At 43.5% G+C, this 17,218-nt stretch overlaps 1 protein-coding gene across 1 annotated transcript in view; it reads left to right on the plus strand.

Moving 5' to 3' along the window:
• DNAH17 (dynein axonemal heavy chain 17) overlaps window positions 1-17,218 on the plus strand; it is a 206,309-nt gene that overhangs the window by 110,535 nt on the left and 78,556 nt on the right. The window contains exons 44-52 of the mRNA XM_060252097.1: window positions 2,036-2,163; window positions 2,256-2,404; window positions 4,968-5,250; window positions 5,799-5,972; window positions 8,013-8,220; window positions 10,563-10,728; window positions 11,270-11,372; window positions 11,655-11,802; window positions 15,833-15,924. Of these exons, the coding sequence (XP_060108080.1) occupies window positions 2,036-2,163; window positions 2,256-2,404; window positions 4,968-5,250; window positions 5,799-5,972; window positions 8,013-8,220; window positions 10,563-10,728; window positions 11,270-11,372; window positions 11,655-11,802; window positions 15,833-15,924 (1,451 nt within the window). The remainder of the gene's footprint in view (window positions 1-2,035; window positions 2,164-2,255; window positions 2,405-4,967; window positions 5,251-5,798; window positions 5,973-8,012; window positions 8,221-10,562; window positions 10,729-11,269; window positions 11,373-11,654; window positions 11,803-15,832; window positions 15,925-17,218) is intronic.

Raw genomic sequence — 17,218 nt, forward strand, 5'->3', positions numbered from 1 at the left:
GTAACTGATGATCTTCGAGTGGTCATCTGTGCAGTCACACACGCCCACCCAGCCTTCCCCGCTGCTGGCCTCCTGTAATTGTTGCTTAACCTTGTATAGTGTCAGTGCCAACGGCGGCTGGAAGAAACTGAGTGGAATGGGCGCTCTCCCCCCGCTCCAGGCATGCGCAGTCGCTGCCTGCTCCCCAGGGCGGGAGGAAAGCGCGCCAAAAGACGTTATAAACGAGCTATTGGAGCTCCGAGGTATGGATCCGTTGCCTGCGGCAAGACCCATGTGTGTGACTGCACAGATGACCACTCGAAGATCATCAGTTACAGGTAAGCAACCTGTTTTTTTACAGGCTTCCCCCCTCCCCCAGCCAGCTGGCCGGCGGGGGAAGCCCCACCCCCACAGCCATTATGCACCTCCATGAATGATTCCCATAGGGAATGATGGGGAATTGATCTGCGGGTATCGGGGGGGCTGTTTTTTTGAGGTAGAGGCGCCAAATTTTCAGTATAGCATCTAGTGCCTATCCCCAAAAAACTCCCCAAGTTTCAAAAGGATTGGACCAGGGGGTCCAATTCTAGGAGCCCCAAAAGAAGGTGCCCCTATCTTTCATTATTTTCTATGGAAGGATGGCATTTTAAAAGGTGTGCTGTCCCTTTAAATGTGATGGCCAGAACTCCTTTGGAGTTCAATTCTGCTTATCACACCCTTGCTCCTGGCTCCACCCCCAATGTCTCCTGGCTCCACCCCCAAAGTCTCCTGGCTCCACCCCCAAAGTTTCCAGATATTTCTTGAATTGGACTTGGCAACCCTAGGTGGTTTGCTGGCCTTTTGACTGTGGGGGAGGGGCGGCCAAGGGGAGCCCCAGGTGAATGAGGCCTGCTTGGACTGGCTGGATCTCTATCCAGCCCAAGCAGGCCTTGCTTGCCCAGGGTTCTCCTTTTTTGAGTTGAGTTGCTTTTGGCGGGTGGGGGGGGGGGCAGCATATGCCAATGAGTTATACTAATGAAATCCACCACCTATTTTTCTACAAAACGACCCCCGCCTAGCACAATTTCATTTGTACAAGATCTAGTGCAACACTAGTACTTTCATCTCTGTATATTATAGATCCTAGAAACTGGTTGCACAGCATCTTGGACAAGCAAAAACATAAGTTGGGAATGGGATACAATGTGAGTGGCTGCTGAGGTCTTATTCTTGCATTTCACTCACATAAGAGCTCAAGCACAAGTGGAAATTTGATGTTGGATCCAACCTATGGTACAGAAACTGTGATGATGGTGCTCTGGTAAAAAAAACCCAAGACATCAAAATGATTTTTAGACATCAAAAAATGGAATTATTATTTCTTCACCTATTTTCTTGAATTGGTTAAATTGAAAGTTTTTCTCCCAGAAAACATTACCATGATGACATTTCCTCCTCCTTTTCCCAAGCAACTGCTGCAGAGAACTACCTAAAGAAAGGATACGTAATTTTTTCCTTAACATATGCCTATTTTCAAATCCTTTTAAAACTGGTTTAACTGGTTTAAGCAAAAGAAGCAATTCCTCTGTAGTCTTTGCCTCCGATTCTATGAGGAGTTGATATTTCCAAGGGTAAAAGTCCTCCGTTCTGGTTCAAACAAGTGAATTATAAGACTCCCGTCCATTTGGATTGATCTCAGCTGGGGATGTCTCTCCACTCAGCATTAAACTCTGAGTGAGCCAGTCCCAGGAATGATTATCTTAAGCAGAGTGTCCCCCTACTCTGTTGCAATTCTGAATCTTTAAAACACACACACACACACACACACACCAGGGTTGTATCAACACATCTTTGGATACTCAGTTATCAAAGCACTAAAGCAATCAGTTGCCGCTGAATTGCCTCGCTTTCACAGGGACTTCCAGTTGCAAATTATTGCTATAGTTCCACAATAGTACAATATCCAATGGTATGTCGATAACGACTTCTAGCCTCACTCCCTTCTACCCAAAATGTAGCGAAACTGAAAAGTTAATATGCTAACAATGAAAATCTAGAGTAACTCTCTGTTGGACAGGTTTGTTTTCAACAATCATGCGCGATCTGGCTAATATAACTCATCGTGGACCCAAATGGATTGTTCTTGATGGAGATATAGACCCAATGTGGATTGAGTCTTTAAATACTGTGATGGATGACAACAAGGTCAGTCTAGAAAAACGCAGTCTGTCTGTCTTACTGTTGGCTGCTTCTGGAAGATGAAGAAATTGCATTGCTTTTGTGTGTGTCCTTGCTAGGTCCTCACTTTGGCGAGCAATGAGCGAATCCCATTAAATCCCACCATGAGGCTGGTGTTTGAGATCAGTCATCTAAGAACAGCAACACCTGCCACGGTGTCCAGAGCAGGAATCCTGTACATTAACCCTGCTGACCTTGGTTGGAATCCGTAAGTTATGGTTCCTTTCAACTTCATTGACGAGGAAAAAAGGTTTTCCTTTGTGGCATAAAGTGGGCATGTTCTTCCTTGGTCTCCTGGTGTAGGCAAAAACACACTGAGATTTTGTCTATCCTGGAGAGTGTCTGTGTTTTATGAAACTGAGAGAAAGAAACTGTTCTGGCAGCAAATCGCTGTTATCTTTGTTAATGCAAGAACAAACAACGCTGTGAATGATGACTACTAAGTATAATACACATGAAGTTTCACAACTTATTCAGTAACAAAGATATCACCATAATAGATATGAAACTGTAGCAAAACTAAGTCTTGGCCTTGGAATATGGCAAAACAGCTTCTGCAAGGAATTCCAGCTTGATGAGCATCCAGATATAAGCCATTTTGTGGTGAATCTTCCTCGGGAATTGTTTTTAGTTGTCTTGTTTTTAATTTTGCACTCATAAAAGGAGCAAGCCAGTCATTTAAAACTATGTTGATATGTTGTGAAACCTACTGATTCTGACAATGCTGCCGGATGCTCTAGAAACTGCAAGTGTTTAGTAGCCATCATTCACAGTGTTGTTTGTTCTCATTCTTTACACTGTGATCCCAGTTTGATTGTATCTTTGTAAGTATAGCATGAGGTGGAACATGGAAATACAAGAATTTGAGTGATTTGATCAAATATTGATCAAATATTATTAATCAGTCGCAAAACAACTTTCCTATGCAAAGAACTTTGCCATCCTTCTCTTATTTCCTAAATAGAGATGACTTGCCCAAGAAGACCCAGTTAGCACATGGCTGAGGACTCAGTTCAAATGTCCCACCCTTGCCACAGGACCCTATCAGCTCTTGTCAATTCACTGCAACTTATTTTTCATTTCAGATGAGTCTTACGACTCCCCTCTTCTAACTAAATAATCTTGCTCTAACAAGACTATTTCCGCCAGAGCAAGGCCCCTCACAGCAGAAAGGAGTCACTGGGTTAAGCCACTTATCAATATATCAAATAGCCACCACACATAGATAGATAAGCAAATCCACACAAGAGAGCCAACCATGGCTATCATTTAGGGATCTATAAGTCCCAGGGCACACGCAGGTTTGGAGGAAAATCGTACTATTAATTTTTTTTTTAACATTAAACCTTTACAACCCAGAATGATATATAAAAGCTGGCAGCGTCTATCAGGAGGTACCAGTAGAAATGACCATTTGATGAAGAAGGTGACAAAGGAAGAAGGCAAGGAGGATCTAGTGGGGAGGGTGGCAGTAGTCAGACCCAGCAGTGGCAAACCAGCTAGACTGGGAAAGGAAACTGGGGCCAAAATTTACAAGAGGGAGGTGTCACAGATACACTCCTTTGAGGGGGGGAGGTTTGACAGCTCATGACTAAGGACAGGTGTGTCCAGTTACTGGTGCTAGTCACGTCTTTGTCCTTCTGGAAAAAGGGAAAATTCTTGGCAGAAATAATTCACCAAACCAAAAAATAAAGAGGGCTCAAAGCAATGAATCCGTTTTAAGATTTTATTTTAAAAGAGCAAAATAAAGATCAAGATGGATGAAGCATAAAAACAGTCTCTTTCACTGTACAGTGGTAGGCGTCTCTGTTGGCATAGTCCAATCCATTCCTTTTTGTAATCACAGTTGTATTCAGTGTTCCAAAACTGCCCCCCATATTTAAGTACTGGAGGGAAGTCAGTAGTGTGTTGGCACCACCTTCAAGTAGGCAGAGATAGCTGGTTCCAAAGGACAAGCAAAAGATGAGCAAAGTTCATGGGTTAGTTGATTCCCATGAGACCTAAATAATGGGGTCAGAATGCACAGATTTCTTAAGCCACAAGGCTTGCTCATTACCTGAAAAATATAGCTGTGAGGAGGCAAGCTGGAGCTGAAATAGGCAAAATTCAGCAGCCCATTTCATGGCAGACTTTTTTGACGGGGTGGTTTTTCATTACCTTCCCCAATCATCTACACTTTACCCTCAGCAAGCTGGGTACTCATTTTACCAATCTCGGAAGGATGGAAGGCTGAGTCAACCTTGAGCCAGCTACCTGAACCCAGGTTTTGCTGGGATCAAACTCAGGTAGTGAGCAGAGCTTGGACTGTAGTACTGCAGCTTACCACTTTGTGCCACGGGGCTATTCTACTGCTTTATTATACCATAAATAAGCTGCCACCAATGTGACATACAGTACAGTCCTAAGCAGAGTCGTGCTCTTGTCCAATGAAGACAGTGGGTTTAGAAGGGTGTGACTTTGTTTTGGGTTGCACTGATTCGCAGTAAGAACTAGATGTTAAGATTCTAGCATGAGTGGTGCAGGGCTCCGTTATCTGGTTACATTGACCAGGTGCTGTGTAATTTGTTGGATGCATGAATTGTTCTTCCCTAATAGCTAAATTAGAAAACAGCTTTCCTCTATGTTTTATGGTAGCGTTCTAAAAACAACATGGGATAAATGGGAGAAAAGAGAGGAGATAAGAGGACGCTTACCTGAAGTGGAACACATATGATTCAGACATGAAAATGCACTGCATATTAAATGAATAATTTTATATCATTACAATGCAGAATAGTAAGCAGCTGGATTGAACGTCGGGAAGTGCAATCAGAAAAAGCCAATTTGATGATCCTGTTTGACAAATACTTGCCGACGTGTTTGGAAAAGCTGAAGTTTGGGTTCAAAAAGATAACTCCTGTTCCTGAAGTTACTGTAGTGCAAACAATCTTGTATCTACTGGAGTGCCTCCTGACCCCAACCAATACACCACCGGATTCTTCCAAAGAGCTGTATGAGCTCTATTTTGTGTTTGCTTGCTTTTGGGCATTTGGAGGTGCAATGTTTCAAGATCAGGTACCTTTAATATGTCAAATGTTCATTTTCTGTTCCATGCAGCTAGATTTGAGGCATGTTCGTGCGTGATGTCAAACATTTATCCTGCACATTACTTACGCAAAATGCATTTTCTATCGGTGTTCTGTTCAAATGTCATCTTGGTGATATGGCTGCTACCAAAAATTACTTCCATGTCCAAAAAAGCTGGACAACACTTCAGTCTGATTCCCATATAGCTTGTTGGATTGCATGCTAAGGACTTGTGCCATCATCATCCTTCCCGGGGGGCCAATGGCGCTACAGTGTGATTTGGTGACATATGAAAGATGATCACTACAAAAAAAAAATTTCTTGTTGGCAAACATGCTAATGTTTGTTTTACTTGCTATCACTCGGAGGAAAAGTATCTCTCAGTTGTTTTTGTCTCAGTTTTCTAATTGCTTGACTTCGATAGGATTTGTATTAATGTTGTTGCTGTTTTTAATGTTCCCTGTGATCAGCTAATATTTTAATGGTCTCTCCAAATCAGTATAAAAACATTCAAATGTGCATCTTCTGCTCCCTAGCTTGTGGATTACCGTGTGGAGTTCAGTAAGTGGTGGGTGAATGAATTTAAAACCATCAAGTTTCCTTCTCAGGGAACTATCTTTGACTATTACATTGACCCAGAGACCAAAAAATTCATGCCTTGGACAGATAAAGTGCCACCATTTGAGCTGGACCCAGATGTTCCCTTGCAGGTAACTGTCAGGAGCCATTTTCTTGTGCTCTTTTTATGTTTGATTTCATTGTTTTATCCTAAAAAAGGTAAAGGTAGTCCCCTGTGCGAGTACCAGTCATTTCCGACTCTGCGGTGATGTCGCATCATGACGTTTTCAAGGCAGACTTTTGACGGGGTGGTTTGCCATTGTCTTACCCAGTCATCTACACTTTTCCCCCAGCAAGCTGGGTACTCATTATCCTAGAGAACTGCAAAAAGGAAATCTAAAAAACAACTTGGTTTATCCCCCCCCCCCCAATAATAGAAGTAGCACCTGTAACACAAAAAAAGGTTGATGGGGTCCCACCACCCCACATACTAGGAGTGACTCCAAGGCAGGTCCACCCAGGAGCAAGCTCCGTGTGAAGCAAAGGGGACAATCCCCAGGAAAGCAGCACAGGAAGTGCAAAAGGAGCACAGGGCTGGCCATGGGTGCCCAGTGGTACCACAACCAGGCACCCAGAGCAACCCCTGCCACCGGTGCAGCAGGAGAGGGGGCATAGTGGGAGACTACTGAAAGGCCACAGATCACAGCTGCAAGGTCCCCAAGCAGCCTCTTGGTGTACCTGCCAGCCCATCAACATCCTCAGTGATAGCAAATAGTCACTTCAGTTGAAGAAGATATTGGATTTATATCCCGCCCTCCACTCCGAAGAGTCTCAGAGCGGCTCACAATCTTCTTTACCTTCCTCCCCCACAACAGGCACCCTGTGAGGTGGGTGGGGCTGGAGAGGGCTCTCACAGCAGCTGCCCTTTCAAGGACAACCTCTGCCAGAGCTATGGCTGACCCAGGGCCATGCTAGCAGGTGCAAGTGAAGGAGCGGAGAATCAAACCCAGTTCTCCCAGATAAGAGTCCGCGCACTTAACTACTACACCAAACTGGCTCTCCAGTTGCCCGTTAGTTTCACCCTGAACTGCCACAAGACCATGGTGCACCCCTTGCCACAAGTGTGACTGAGCCACCAACATGGTACGACATGCTAAGTCCCATGACCACAGGGCAGGCTGACATAGCCCCATGTAGCATCTGATCTGGCTGCATAGATCAGCCAGGGATCAATGGGTGATGGGTGCAGCACTCATCTGCTCCTCTACAGTCTGTGGTTCTCAGGGCACTGGGGGCATGAAAGCTGGTGGGGGGGTTGCCTTCTTGGGTACCCATGGGCTACATCATGGTTTGCTGGCATAACCTTCCACTGGCTGGAGGGGAGCAGCTTTGGGAGTTGACCAACTCCCACCAGACTCCCATGCCCATCCCCTCCCCTGCTGTGCTGGCACAAAGGGGTATGCCAGCGTATCTCAGGGATATGCCAGCATAGTAGCCACTTGGATTCCTGATCTCTCTCCCCCCCCTCCCCGATTTCAGGATTGCTCTGTTAACCTTTATTTGTTGTTCCTGATCTCATCCCCCCCCCCCCACTCCTTTCAGGATTGTTCTGTTAGCCTATAAATGGTAGAGAATTGTTTTGTTTACTTCATTTTATGACCTCTCCAGAAACCTGTCTAAATAATTTGTCTTCCCTGTGGGAACGTGTTTTTTGTATGTCTAATACAAACAAAACAGAGTACACTTTGAACATGTAGATGTTGTATCATTGACTAGCCAAATTATGAAGAACAGATTTAGAAATCTTGATAGCGTTTAGATGTCTTTCTTTACAAGTCTTTCTATGAGCCATATAACAAATACTTTCCATGTACTGGAGTTGTAGTTTATCTAGATTTTTATATATTTGAGAACTAACATAGCAATAGTGGTTAGAGTGGTGGACTAGAAACTGGGACAACTGGGATGGAATCTCATCTCTGCTATAGAAGCTTTCTGAGTGACTGTGGGTCCATCATAATCTCTCAGCCTTATCTACGGGATAGGTTTGTCTTTGGGAGGAAAAAGTCATGGCGAGAATGATATGATGAGCCACCCTGGGCCCCCAAAAGGGAGGAAATCAGAATATAAATTTCAAAAATACATAAAAGATCTGTGAACTGGTTTATTTTAAGTGAGGGATTGTTTTACAGGCCTCAATGGTCCACACCACAGAAACCATCCGGATTCGCTATTTTATGGATCTGCTAATGGAGAAGAAATGGCCTGTGATGCTAGTTGGGAATGCTGGTACTGGGAAATCTGTGCTGATGGTGGATAAGCTTGATACTCTAAATATGGATGATTTCATAGTGCAAGCTGTCCCCTTTAACTTCTACACAACATCAGCAATGCTTCAGGGTAAGGAGGTGGGATGTTGGTAGACATTGATTTCTGTGTGTTGGACCCAGAGCTTTTCTAGGCGAACAGTTATTTAGGGCAACATAGTAGGTTCATGTAGCCTGCATAAGAAATGCACAAGTGCTGAGAAACTACAATATCTCCAATTCATTTGATACATGGGATCCGGTTGTGGTTCCTCAAGGAAATACTTCTGCACTGAGGATATTATGATCTCTTATCCCTCTGTATGTAACTTTCCCATTTATTTGAAAACATTTATACCCTGCCTTTCCTTATGGTTCAAGGCAGAAATGCAGGTATTTCCTCAGCTAGCTGGATTGCCATGCTGCCTAGAATATGATTATACAATTGCCGCAAGCACCTATCATGGGTGATGATGATCGTCACCAACTTGTCCTCCTCATTCCCGTAAGATGATGTGATCCTAACAGTGGCATTTCCCCTCCAACCAACTTTGCAAGTTTAATTTTTCTGCAGAGATGACACTGACATTGGGGTTCTCCAGCTTGCCTTGAAGCTAATCCGTTTCAGCTGTCAGGCAAAGCCTGTTTATCAAAGATTTCAGGTTTTCATGGCTGGTAACATCATTAGGGTTTGTAGAATCTTTCGGGATCAAGTGCCGTGTTCTACTGGAGAAAGTTTTCCTTCCAGACGTTTCGTTCTCAGCTGCGGAGAACATCCTCAGTGGCATTGCAGCCGGAGCAGGCGCTCAGACCTTCTTGGCTGCTGTGCATTGAGTGGGGCCAGGGCTGCTAGAGAGCTGCTAGAGAGTCTCAGAACAACCAGCAAATTCCACAGAACAATCAGCACAGTCAACAACCATCTTCCTTATCTTCAAACTCCTTCCAACCTTCCCAGCAATTAACACAGAACAATGGTCACATTCAACAGCCAGTTTCCTTATCACTACCCTTCCAGGAAGCCCAACCAAACAATGGGCACATCCACAAACCAATTGCCCTTTCATCACACCCCCTCCAGCCTACAAATAGCAGCTCTCTAGCAGCCCTGGCCCCACTCAATGCACAGCAGCCAAGAAGGTCTGAGTGCCTGCTCCGGCTGCAATGCCACTGAGGATGTTCTCCGCAGCTGAGAACGAAACGTCTGGAAGGAAAACTTTCTCCAGTAGAACACGGCACTTGATCCCGAAAGATTCTACAAACCCTAATAAATCCTATTTACATGCTGGGATGCTTATCCAGTTTTTAAAAAACAATGCAGGGGTCCGCAGCATGGTTTACCTGCTCCCCTGTCTCTATAACAAGGGTGGCCAAACTTGCTTAATGTATGAACCACATTAAACATCAGTAAATGTCAGATGTTTGAGAGCCGTAATATGTGAACAAATATTACACACACGTCTTTATTAAACCTCTTAATACTTTTCTTGCAGAAAGCTAAAATACATATGCATGCTCTTTACAACACAACCATGCTAGAAGGAGACTTTAAAAAAACCAAAAGCTCCAGGCAACCTCTGTGGTGGAGGAAAAGAGCTTTGCAAGCCTGCCTGTTTCCCCCTCCTTTCCTGCTTCATAGACAGTGGAAATAGTCGCCTACCTATGGGTCAGTGTTCAGAGGCTGACTGAGGTCCCAATGCTAAGCATAGTTACTTAAGACACAGTGGTCATTTTTTAGAAAAAGAAGTGCTGGAGCTCATTAGTGCAGCTTACTTACTTAACTCTTGTATATACACCCCTGACATCACCAGAACGTGTACTAAATTAGCTCAGCATCTACCTTAAAATGCTTCTAGAATTATAATAGTCTTAATAAAACTTTACTCCATCATACTTTTTAAATTACTTTCTCCTATGTGGCCACAGTGACATGATGATGATCTGTCTGCTTTATACGTTTTGGTTATTTTCCCATTTTTTGTGGGAGAAGATATTAGGTTTGTCAAATCTTAAGAGTTCAGCAACATTCTCACAGGGGGTTTGAACAATGGAGCCCAGTATTGGGGGGAGGGGTAAGAAAGAAAGAACACAATAACATTGAGAGATTCCGGAGCTCCGCTCCGGTGAGCTCCTGCCCAAAATGAGGCCTGCTTGAGAGGAAGCCTGCATGAAGTTCCTCCTCAGCTTCCAGGAGTCACACGATATGTGTGAAAGAGCCACATGTGGTTCCTGAGCTGTAGTTTGGTCACCCCTGCTCTAAAAGTATATTTCCCACTGAAGTAAGAGTGTCCTTATAAGCTGTCCTATGTTAACTAGAAATTATGCTATTGAGCTGGCATTTGCAAGGCTCCCTAACAAAAGAATGGGGATAATAAACATTTTGAACAAATCATCCATTTAAACTATTTAAGTTATGTAAGTGGCATTCCATTTATTCAGCTATTCTTGAGAAGCCCCTGGAGAAGAAATCAGGACGGAACTTTGGTCCCCCTGGCACTAAGAAGCTCATTTACTTCATAGACGACATGAACATGCCAGAAGTAGACAAATATGGCACTGTAGCTCCACATACATTGATCCGGCAGCACATGGATCACGGACACTGGTATGTATTCAGATTAACTGTGATCATAGCAAACAGGGCTTTTCTTTTAGAAAAAGCCCAGCAGTAGCTCGTTTGCATATTAGGCCACACCCCCTGGCGTCACCATTGTTTCACACAGGGCTTTTTGTGTAGGAAAAGCCCAGCAAGAACTCATTAGCAGATGAGGCCACACACCCCTGATGCCAAGCCAGCCGGAACTGTGTTCCTGTACGTTTTTGCTCAAAAAAGCACTGATAGTAAATGAGATAATTGGATATTGAGTGCATCAGGTGAGCCCGTAGAGAGCTGAATGTACTATTTTCATGGACTCTCTTACATTTCCTATATATGTATGGAGTCTAAAACTTTTAGAGCAATAAAAGAGGCAGTGGTATATGAAACAGGACTGCGCTTCCACAAAGCCATTGTGAAAGGCATATATTATATAAAGTCCAGTATTCATAACCTTAATAACAGGAGATGAATGGAAATCTTAATTCTTAATTTATCTTCTTTTTTAAATAAATGGCTGTGTCAAAATCATCTTGCTTCTTTTTATCAGGTATGACAGAACCAAGCTAACATTAAAGGATATTCACAACTGCCAGTATGTTGCCTGTATGAACCCAACTGCTGGGTCTTTCACCATTGACTCCAGACTCCAGGTATCCATCAGAGATCTGTTCCAGAAGTTCTGCCATTTGTTGTTTCAGTAGCAGATATCACTCTCACTAGTCAATATTTTCCACTTCGAATTTTGACTTCTCTTCCCAAGTGGATGAAGGCTTTTTAAAAAAGATTTTTAATAACAATTCAACATTGTACAGAGGGAAACTTGACCACATCTGGGTTTATTGGGTTTCATTTTGAGATATAAATTGTGTATTTATATAAATAATATGACTCAATCATGACCAAATGATCCTTGCGGATGTCTTTCGTTGCAGCGACACTTTTGTGTCTTTGCTGTGAGTTTTCCAGGACAAGAAGCCCTTTCAACTATTTACAACACTATCCTAGCTCAGCACTTGGCACTCCGGAATATCCCAATGTTGATCCAGAAGATGCATTCTCAGCTTGTTTCAGCAGCTCTGGGTAAGTAGTACGGGACCTAGCAAAACAAGTCTTTGTATCTTGCCAGTGCATTGGCTCCAGCAAACTGCTAGCAGAAAGCACTGACTGTTCAGGATCACTCCTGGAGCCATTTCCAACCCCAGGGAAGTTGTAATCATGGGATTTCCCCCGCCTCCCCCCGCCCCCCGAGATACATTTCTGATCCCAGGAAAGTAGGGACGGGCACAAACCAGTCCATAAGCCAAAATTGGACAAGAACTTGGCCTGGTTCAGGGGCCCCAAATCAATGTTCAAGGTAGGCATCTTCCCCAAACATTTACTGGACTTTTATCCAGTTTAGTTCAGCTGTTTAGACCTAACAGCTGAGCAGAGCTGGTCCACCCGTCAGCTGTTAGGTTTAAATGGCTGTGAGCCATTAAACCCATTCATTTCACTCCCCACCCCCCTTTCAAAGCAAGGGGAAGCAAAACTGATAGGGGAAATGGCTGCCAGCCGTTTAAACCTATGAGAAACAGCAAGAATGCCATGAAACAAACTAACTTACAATATAATACATATTTTATTATAAAACAATTTGATCCAACGTGTGTTGTATGATAATTATAGGAATCAATAGAATGCATAAAAATTCTGAAACGTATTAGGAAATATGAAGACATATTATTGCAAGGCATGAACAGTCAAAAAACCAATCAGCATCAATAATTTAAAGACCACCTAATACAACACAATGCACAAGCTGAAGTCTTTTTAAGAAATGCAGAATCTCCACTTAAATCTCTTGTAGTATTTAGGGCAAGGACTTCAAGCAGAAATTTGTTATCAGCTGAGTAAATCCCAATGGACATTTGATAAAGACCATTTTGGGAAGACCCTTTTTCAAGAGCTGATGAGCTTCAATATATGTGGTCAGATACCCAGGGCCGGCTTGCCCACTAGGCAAATTAGGCATTTGAAAGAATGGCCACCGCTGCCTCTTCCCCCCTTCCTTCCTGGATCGGGGGAAGGAAGGGGGGAGGAGGCAGCGGCGGCTGCTCTTTCAATAATAATAATAATAATAATAATAAATTTATTCTTATATCCCGCCCTCCCCCGCCAAAGGCGGGCTCAGGGCGGCTCACAAGCATGGAAATCCATGGTTCAATAAAACAATACAATACAACAGCAATTTTAAATCAATAACATAATAAATAAGTTAGTTAAAATAGATAAAAGGTGCTACATTACTATGGGTCATAATATCCACAAGATGGCTGGATGGCTACACATCAATTTCATCAGTTTAGCCAGGTTCCGTTTCGAAAGCCAGCTGAAAAAGAAATGTTTTACAAGCCCTGCGGAATTGATTCAAGTCCCGCAGGGCTCGCACCATCTCTGGTAGATGATTCCACCATTGAGGGACCATTGCGATGTTAGTTAGTTTGCGATGTAAGTTAGTTTGTTTCATAGTACTCTTGCTGTTTCTCATATCATTCAATCGTGATTCCCATTTGTATTTTGCTTGAACCATTTAAACCTAACAGCAGAAGTTAACCTAACAGAACAGCAGAAGTTAACCTAACAGAACAAGTTTCAGTGGCTTGCTTGTCCTTCCTGCTGCTCCTGCCCCCTCAACCCTGCACTGATTTTGATTGCGGCGGAGAGCCGGCATAGGAGCTGTGAGCTTCCAGCGCCATTTTACCCACCGATCAACTGATCAGTGTGTGTGGGGTCTTTAAAGAGCCCGGGAAGTGCGGCATTCTACCGCCTCTTCCTGGACATTGAAATGTTGCCTCCGATCACTTTAAAATGGTCTGCTTCATAGTTCAACTGAACATAGCTATCTGACCACATTTATAAAGGTTGTTAGCTCTTGAAAAAGGGTCTTCTTGAAATGGTCTTCTCAAACTGTTACGCATTCTATTGATTTCCTATAATTAACTCACAATATGTTGGATTAAATTGTTTTATTATAACATATGTATTGTATTGTAAGTTAGTTTGTTTCATAGTACTCTTGCTGTTTCTCATATCATTCAATCGTGATTCCCATTTGTATTTTGCTTGAACCATTTAAACCTAACAGCAGAAGTTAAGCCCAGTACAGACAAAGCCCATCAACTGTTAGGTTTAAATGGCTGAAGCCATTAAATCCATCAATTTCATCCCCCCCCCCCCCAAAACACACTTTGAAGCGGGGGGAAGTGAAGCAGACGGTTGAAATATATTGTACAATGTATGTATTGACTTGTGTTGTTAGCCGCCCTGAGCCTGCTTCGGCGGGGAGGGCGGGATATAAATAAAATTATGAATGAATGAATGTTGAATGAATGAAATGACTTGCATTCATTTCAGCATGACAGCTGATAGGCACATTCACTCTGCTATTAGGCTGAAATAGCTGGCAGCTGCTTAACCTGTCCATTTCACTCCCCCCTCCCCACTTCAAAGGAGGGGAGGAAGTAAAACTGATGGTTTAATGGCTTATAAGCGCACCTGCCAGCTGTTTAAACCTAACAGCAGAGTGGGTCTGCCCATCAGCTGTTAGGTTTAAATGGCTGCAAGCCATTGAACCCTTCTGTTTTTCTCCCCCTCACATCAAAATGGGGGGAAGCAATATCATCATCATCATCATCATCACATTTTATTTGTATCCCGCCCTCCCCGCCAAAGCGGCTCAGGGCGGCTAACAACAAGAACTTAATGCATACATTGTACAATAAATAACATTTTAACTACAATTGATTAAAATCTATTAAAATTCTAAAAAAGACATTAGTGTATTTGGTGCTATGATCGCTGGCAAGTTTGCTTAGCAGTTTCAGCCGGTGAAGGCCATTCGGAACAAGGTGGTCTTGCAGACCCTGTTCAAAGTCCCGCAGGGCCCGCATTTCTCCCAAGTTCTGATTTCTCCCAAGTCTCCCGCATCCCTGGAAAACATTTCAGATTCTTCTCCTATCCTGCTGAGCCATCTCCTTTTGTAGATTTAACCCTTCCTGGGTGATTCCCCCCCCCCCCTCTTTCTCCCAGCCACAGCAAGCCACAGCTGGGAGAAAGGGAGATCCAAACTGGCTGGTTCGGTTTCTGCCCATCCCTATGGGAAAGTTTATTCCTGGGACTGAGAGATTCACGTGGTTATTAAACTGCAGATGCAATATGGAGGGGGAAAGACAGCGAGACTGTGGACTGGGAAAGAGAGTGAAATTGTCCTTTCTGCCTCTGCTCATGCCGAGAGGAAAAACAGAATAATGTTGCCCCCTACTCTTCCCCACTGCAGCTGCCCAGTCCACATGGCTATTAGTCGATACATTTCCACTGAATTTAGGTTCCCCAAGTGGCAAACATAAAAATATTTGAGGCGTTTAAAAAGTATTTAAAATACAAATATGATAAACGCAAAAAATATGAGCACATGAAAAGACACAAAAAAGGAGGAGGACTAATAAGAATTAATGAGGGGCCTCCAAATAAAACAATATGTCTTCACTCCCTGGCAGAAGACAATGATAGAGGGAGACAGGCAAATCTCACTAGGGAGGGAATTCCAAAGTTTCGGCACAGTGACCAGGAAGGCTGTTCCTCATGTTGGTACCTGTCTAGCCTTAGATAGTAGGGACACCAAAGCAGGGCTTCTGAAGATGACCAGAGTAATGAAATAGGTTCATATGAGAGAAAGTGGTCATGATCCTCTCTGCACACCACTCCAGTTCTGCTTCATGTACCCAATATTTGTTTTTTTAAAAAACAGCTATATTTATAGAAAATATTTTGATTTTTTTCAACCTCGTGCTTAATAAAGAACAATGCCATCCGATGGAGGAAGACTTACCGGTAAGTCCAGTACAGATAAAGCAAATTTGAAGCATGAATAAAAATGCCCAGTTCTCAATTTCATCAATTTGCAAGAAATAATAAAACCTCCTGATTTTGCTTCTGAAGACTGAATTTAGTTGGAAAATAGATGGACATGTTCTTATTTGCTAATTTAGGCTTAAGCATTCCATTTCCTCCCTAAGAAACCTACCTAATGCCCTTTTTAAAAATGTATAAACACTGTCTTTCTCCACAACAGCCTTGCACCAGAAAGTCGCACTAAACTTTCTTCCTACGGCCATAAAGTTTCACTATGTTTTCAACCTCCGGGACCTCTCTAATATCTTCCAGGTATGTGTGATTTCTTTAAAGCTATTTAAGCATGACTCCTAGTGAGTTTCTCTTTCTCCATCTTCTGAATGAGAGTAAAGCCCAGGCAAAATACTGCTGTTGGCTGAATCAGACTGTTTGGTCCAGAGCAAAGCCAGCCTAGAAAACTAGAGCCAAGAGTAAATAATTTCTTCCCATATCATATCATATGAACATATGAAGCTGCCTCCTACCGAATCAGACCCTCGGTCCATCAAAGTCAGTATTGTCTTCTCAGACTGGCAGCGGCTCTCCAGGGTCTCAAGCTGAGGTTTTTCACACCTATTTGCCTGGACCCTTTTTTGGAGATGCCAGGGATTGAACCTGGGACCTTCTGCTTCCCAAGCAGCTGCTCTACCACTGAGCCACCGTCCCTCCCCATGAACATATGAAGCTGCCTTATACTGAATCAGACCCTCGGTCCATCAAAGTCAGTATTGTCTTCTCAGACTGGCAGCGGCTCTCCAGGGTCTCAAGCTGAGGTTTTTCACACCTATTTGCCTGGACCCTTTTTTTGGAGATGCCAGGGATTGAACCTGGGACCTTCTGCTTCCCAAGCAGATGCTCTACCACTGAGCCACCGTCCCATTCCCACATCATCTGTACAGCTTTCTTTCTGGAGGAGAATCTATTGATGTTTGACCTGAGGGCTGACAGTGTACATGGTACCCAGTGGGACTGCTCACCCATAAGAACGACCGCTGCATGGCTGAGGCCCATAGGTTCCCTCATCAGGACACGGCCCACGTTACTACTGCCCACTCACTTGCTCAGAAAAATTGAATAGAAGCCCAGAAGATATATATTGCAGCGAGTTTTTGTTTCCTAGTTGATGGCCTATTTGGGAGCAACTTTTTATGAAGCTTTGAGGATCTTAACACCTGTCTCTATATTCTGATATGTCTGTAGTCACGTCCACAGAGCTCCTGGCTAGTGATTTTATATGAGTTGGCCCTCCCCTGCTGCTCTTCTTGGCTTCCCGTTAGAACATCCACATCCTCCATCCCATGATTCAGCATGACTGTTCCTGCTGCTGTCATTAATTTATACAGTTTGACGTCTCTTGGGGCAATTTGTTCAGGCAGAAGGAAATGTAGTCTGTTAAGACATGCTTGAAACTGCTATGGGCAGAAGGGCCCAGAAGAGCAACTGGCTTTTTTTAGAAGCAGAAAGACACTTCCTTGTTTTCCCACCTTTGGTTTATTTTTCAGTGTGACAATTGCCCCCCTTTTCTATAGTTGACCATTGCTGCAACCTGGTTTTATGACAAGCAAGT

The sequence above is a fragment of the Heteronotia binoei genome, chromosome 13 (assembly GCF_032191835.1).
Source record: "Heteronotia binoei isolate CCM8104 ecotype False Entrance Well chromosome 13, APGP_CSIRO_Hbin_v1, whole genome shotgun sequence".
NCBI classification, from domain to species: Eukaryota; Metazoa; Chordata; class Lepidosauria; order Squamata; family Gekkonidae; genus Heteronotia; species Heteronotia binoei.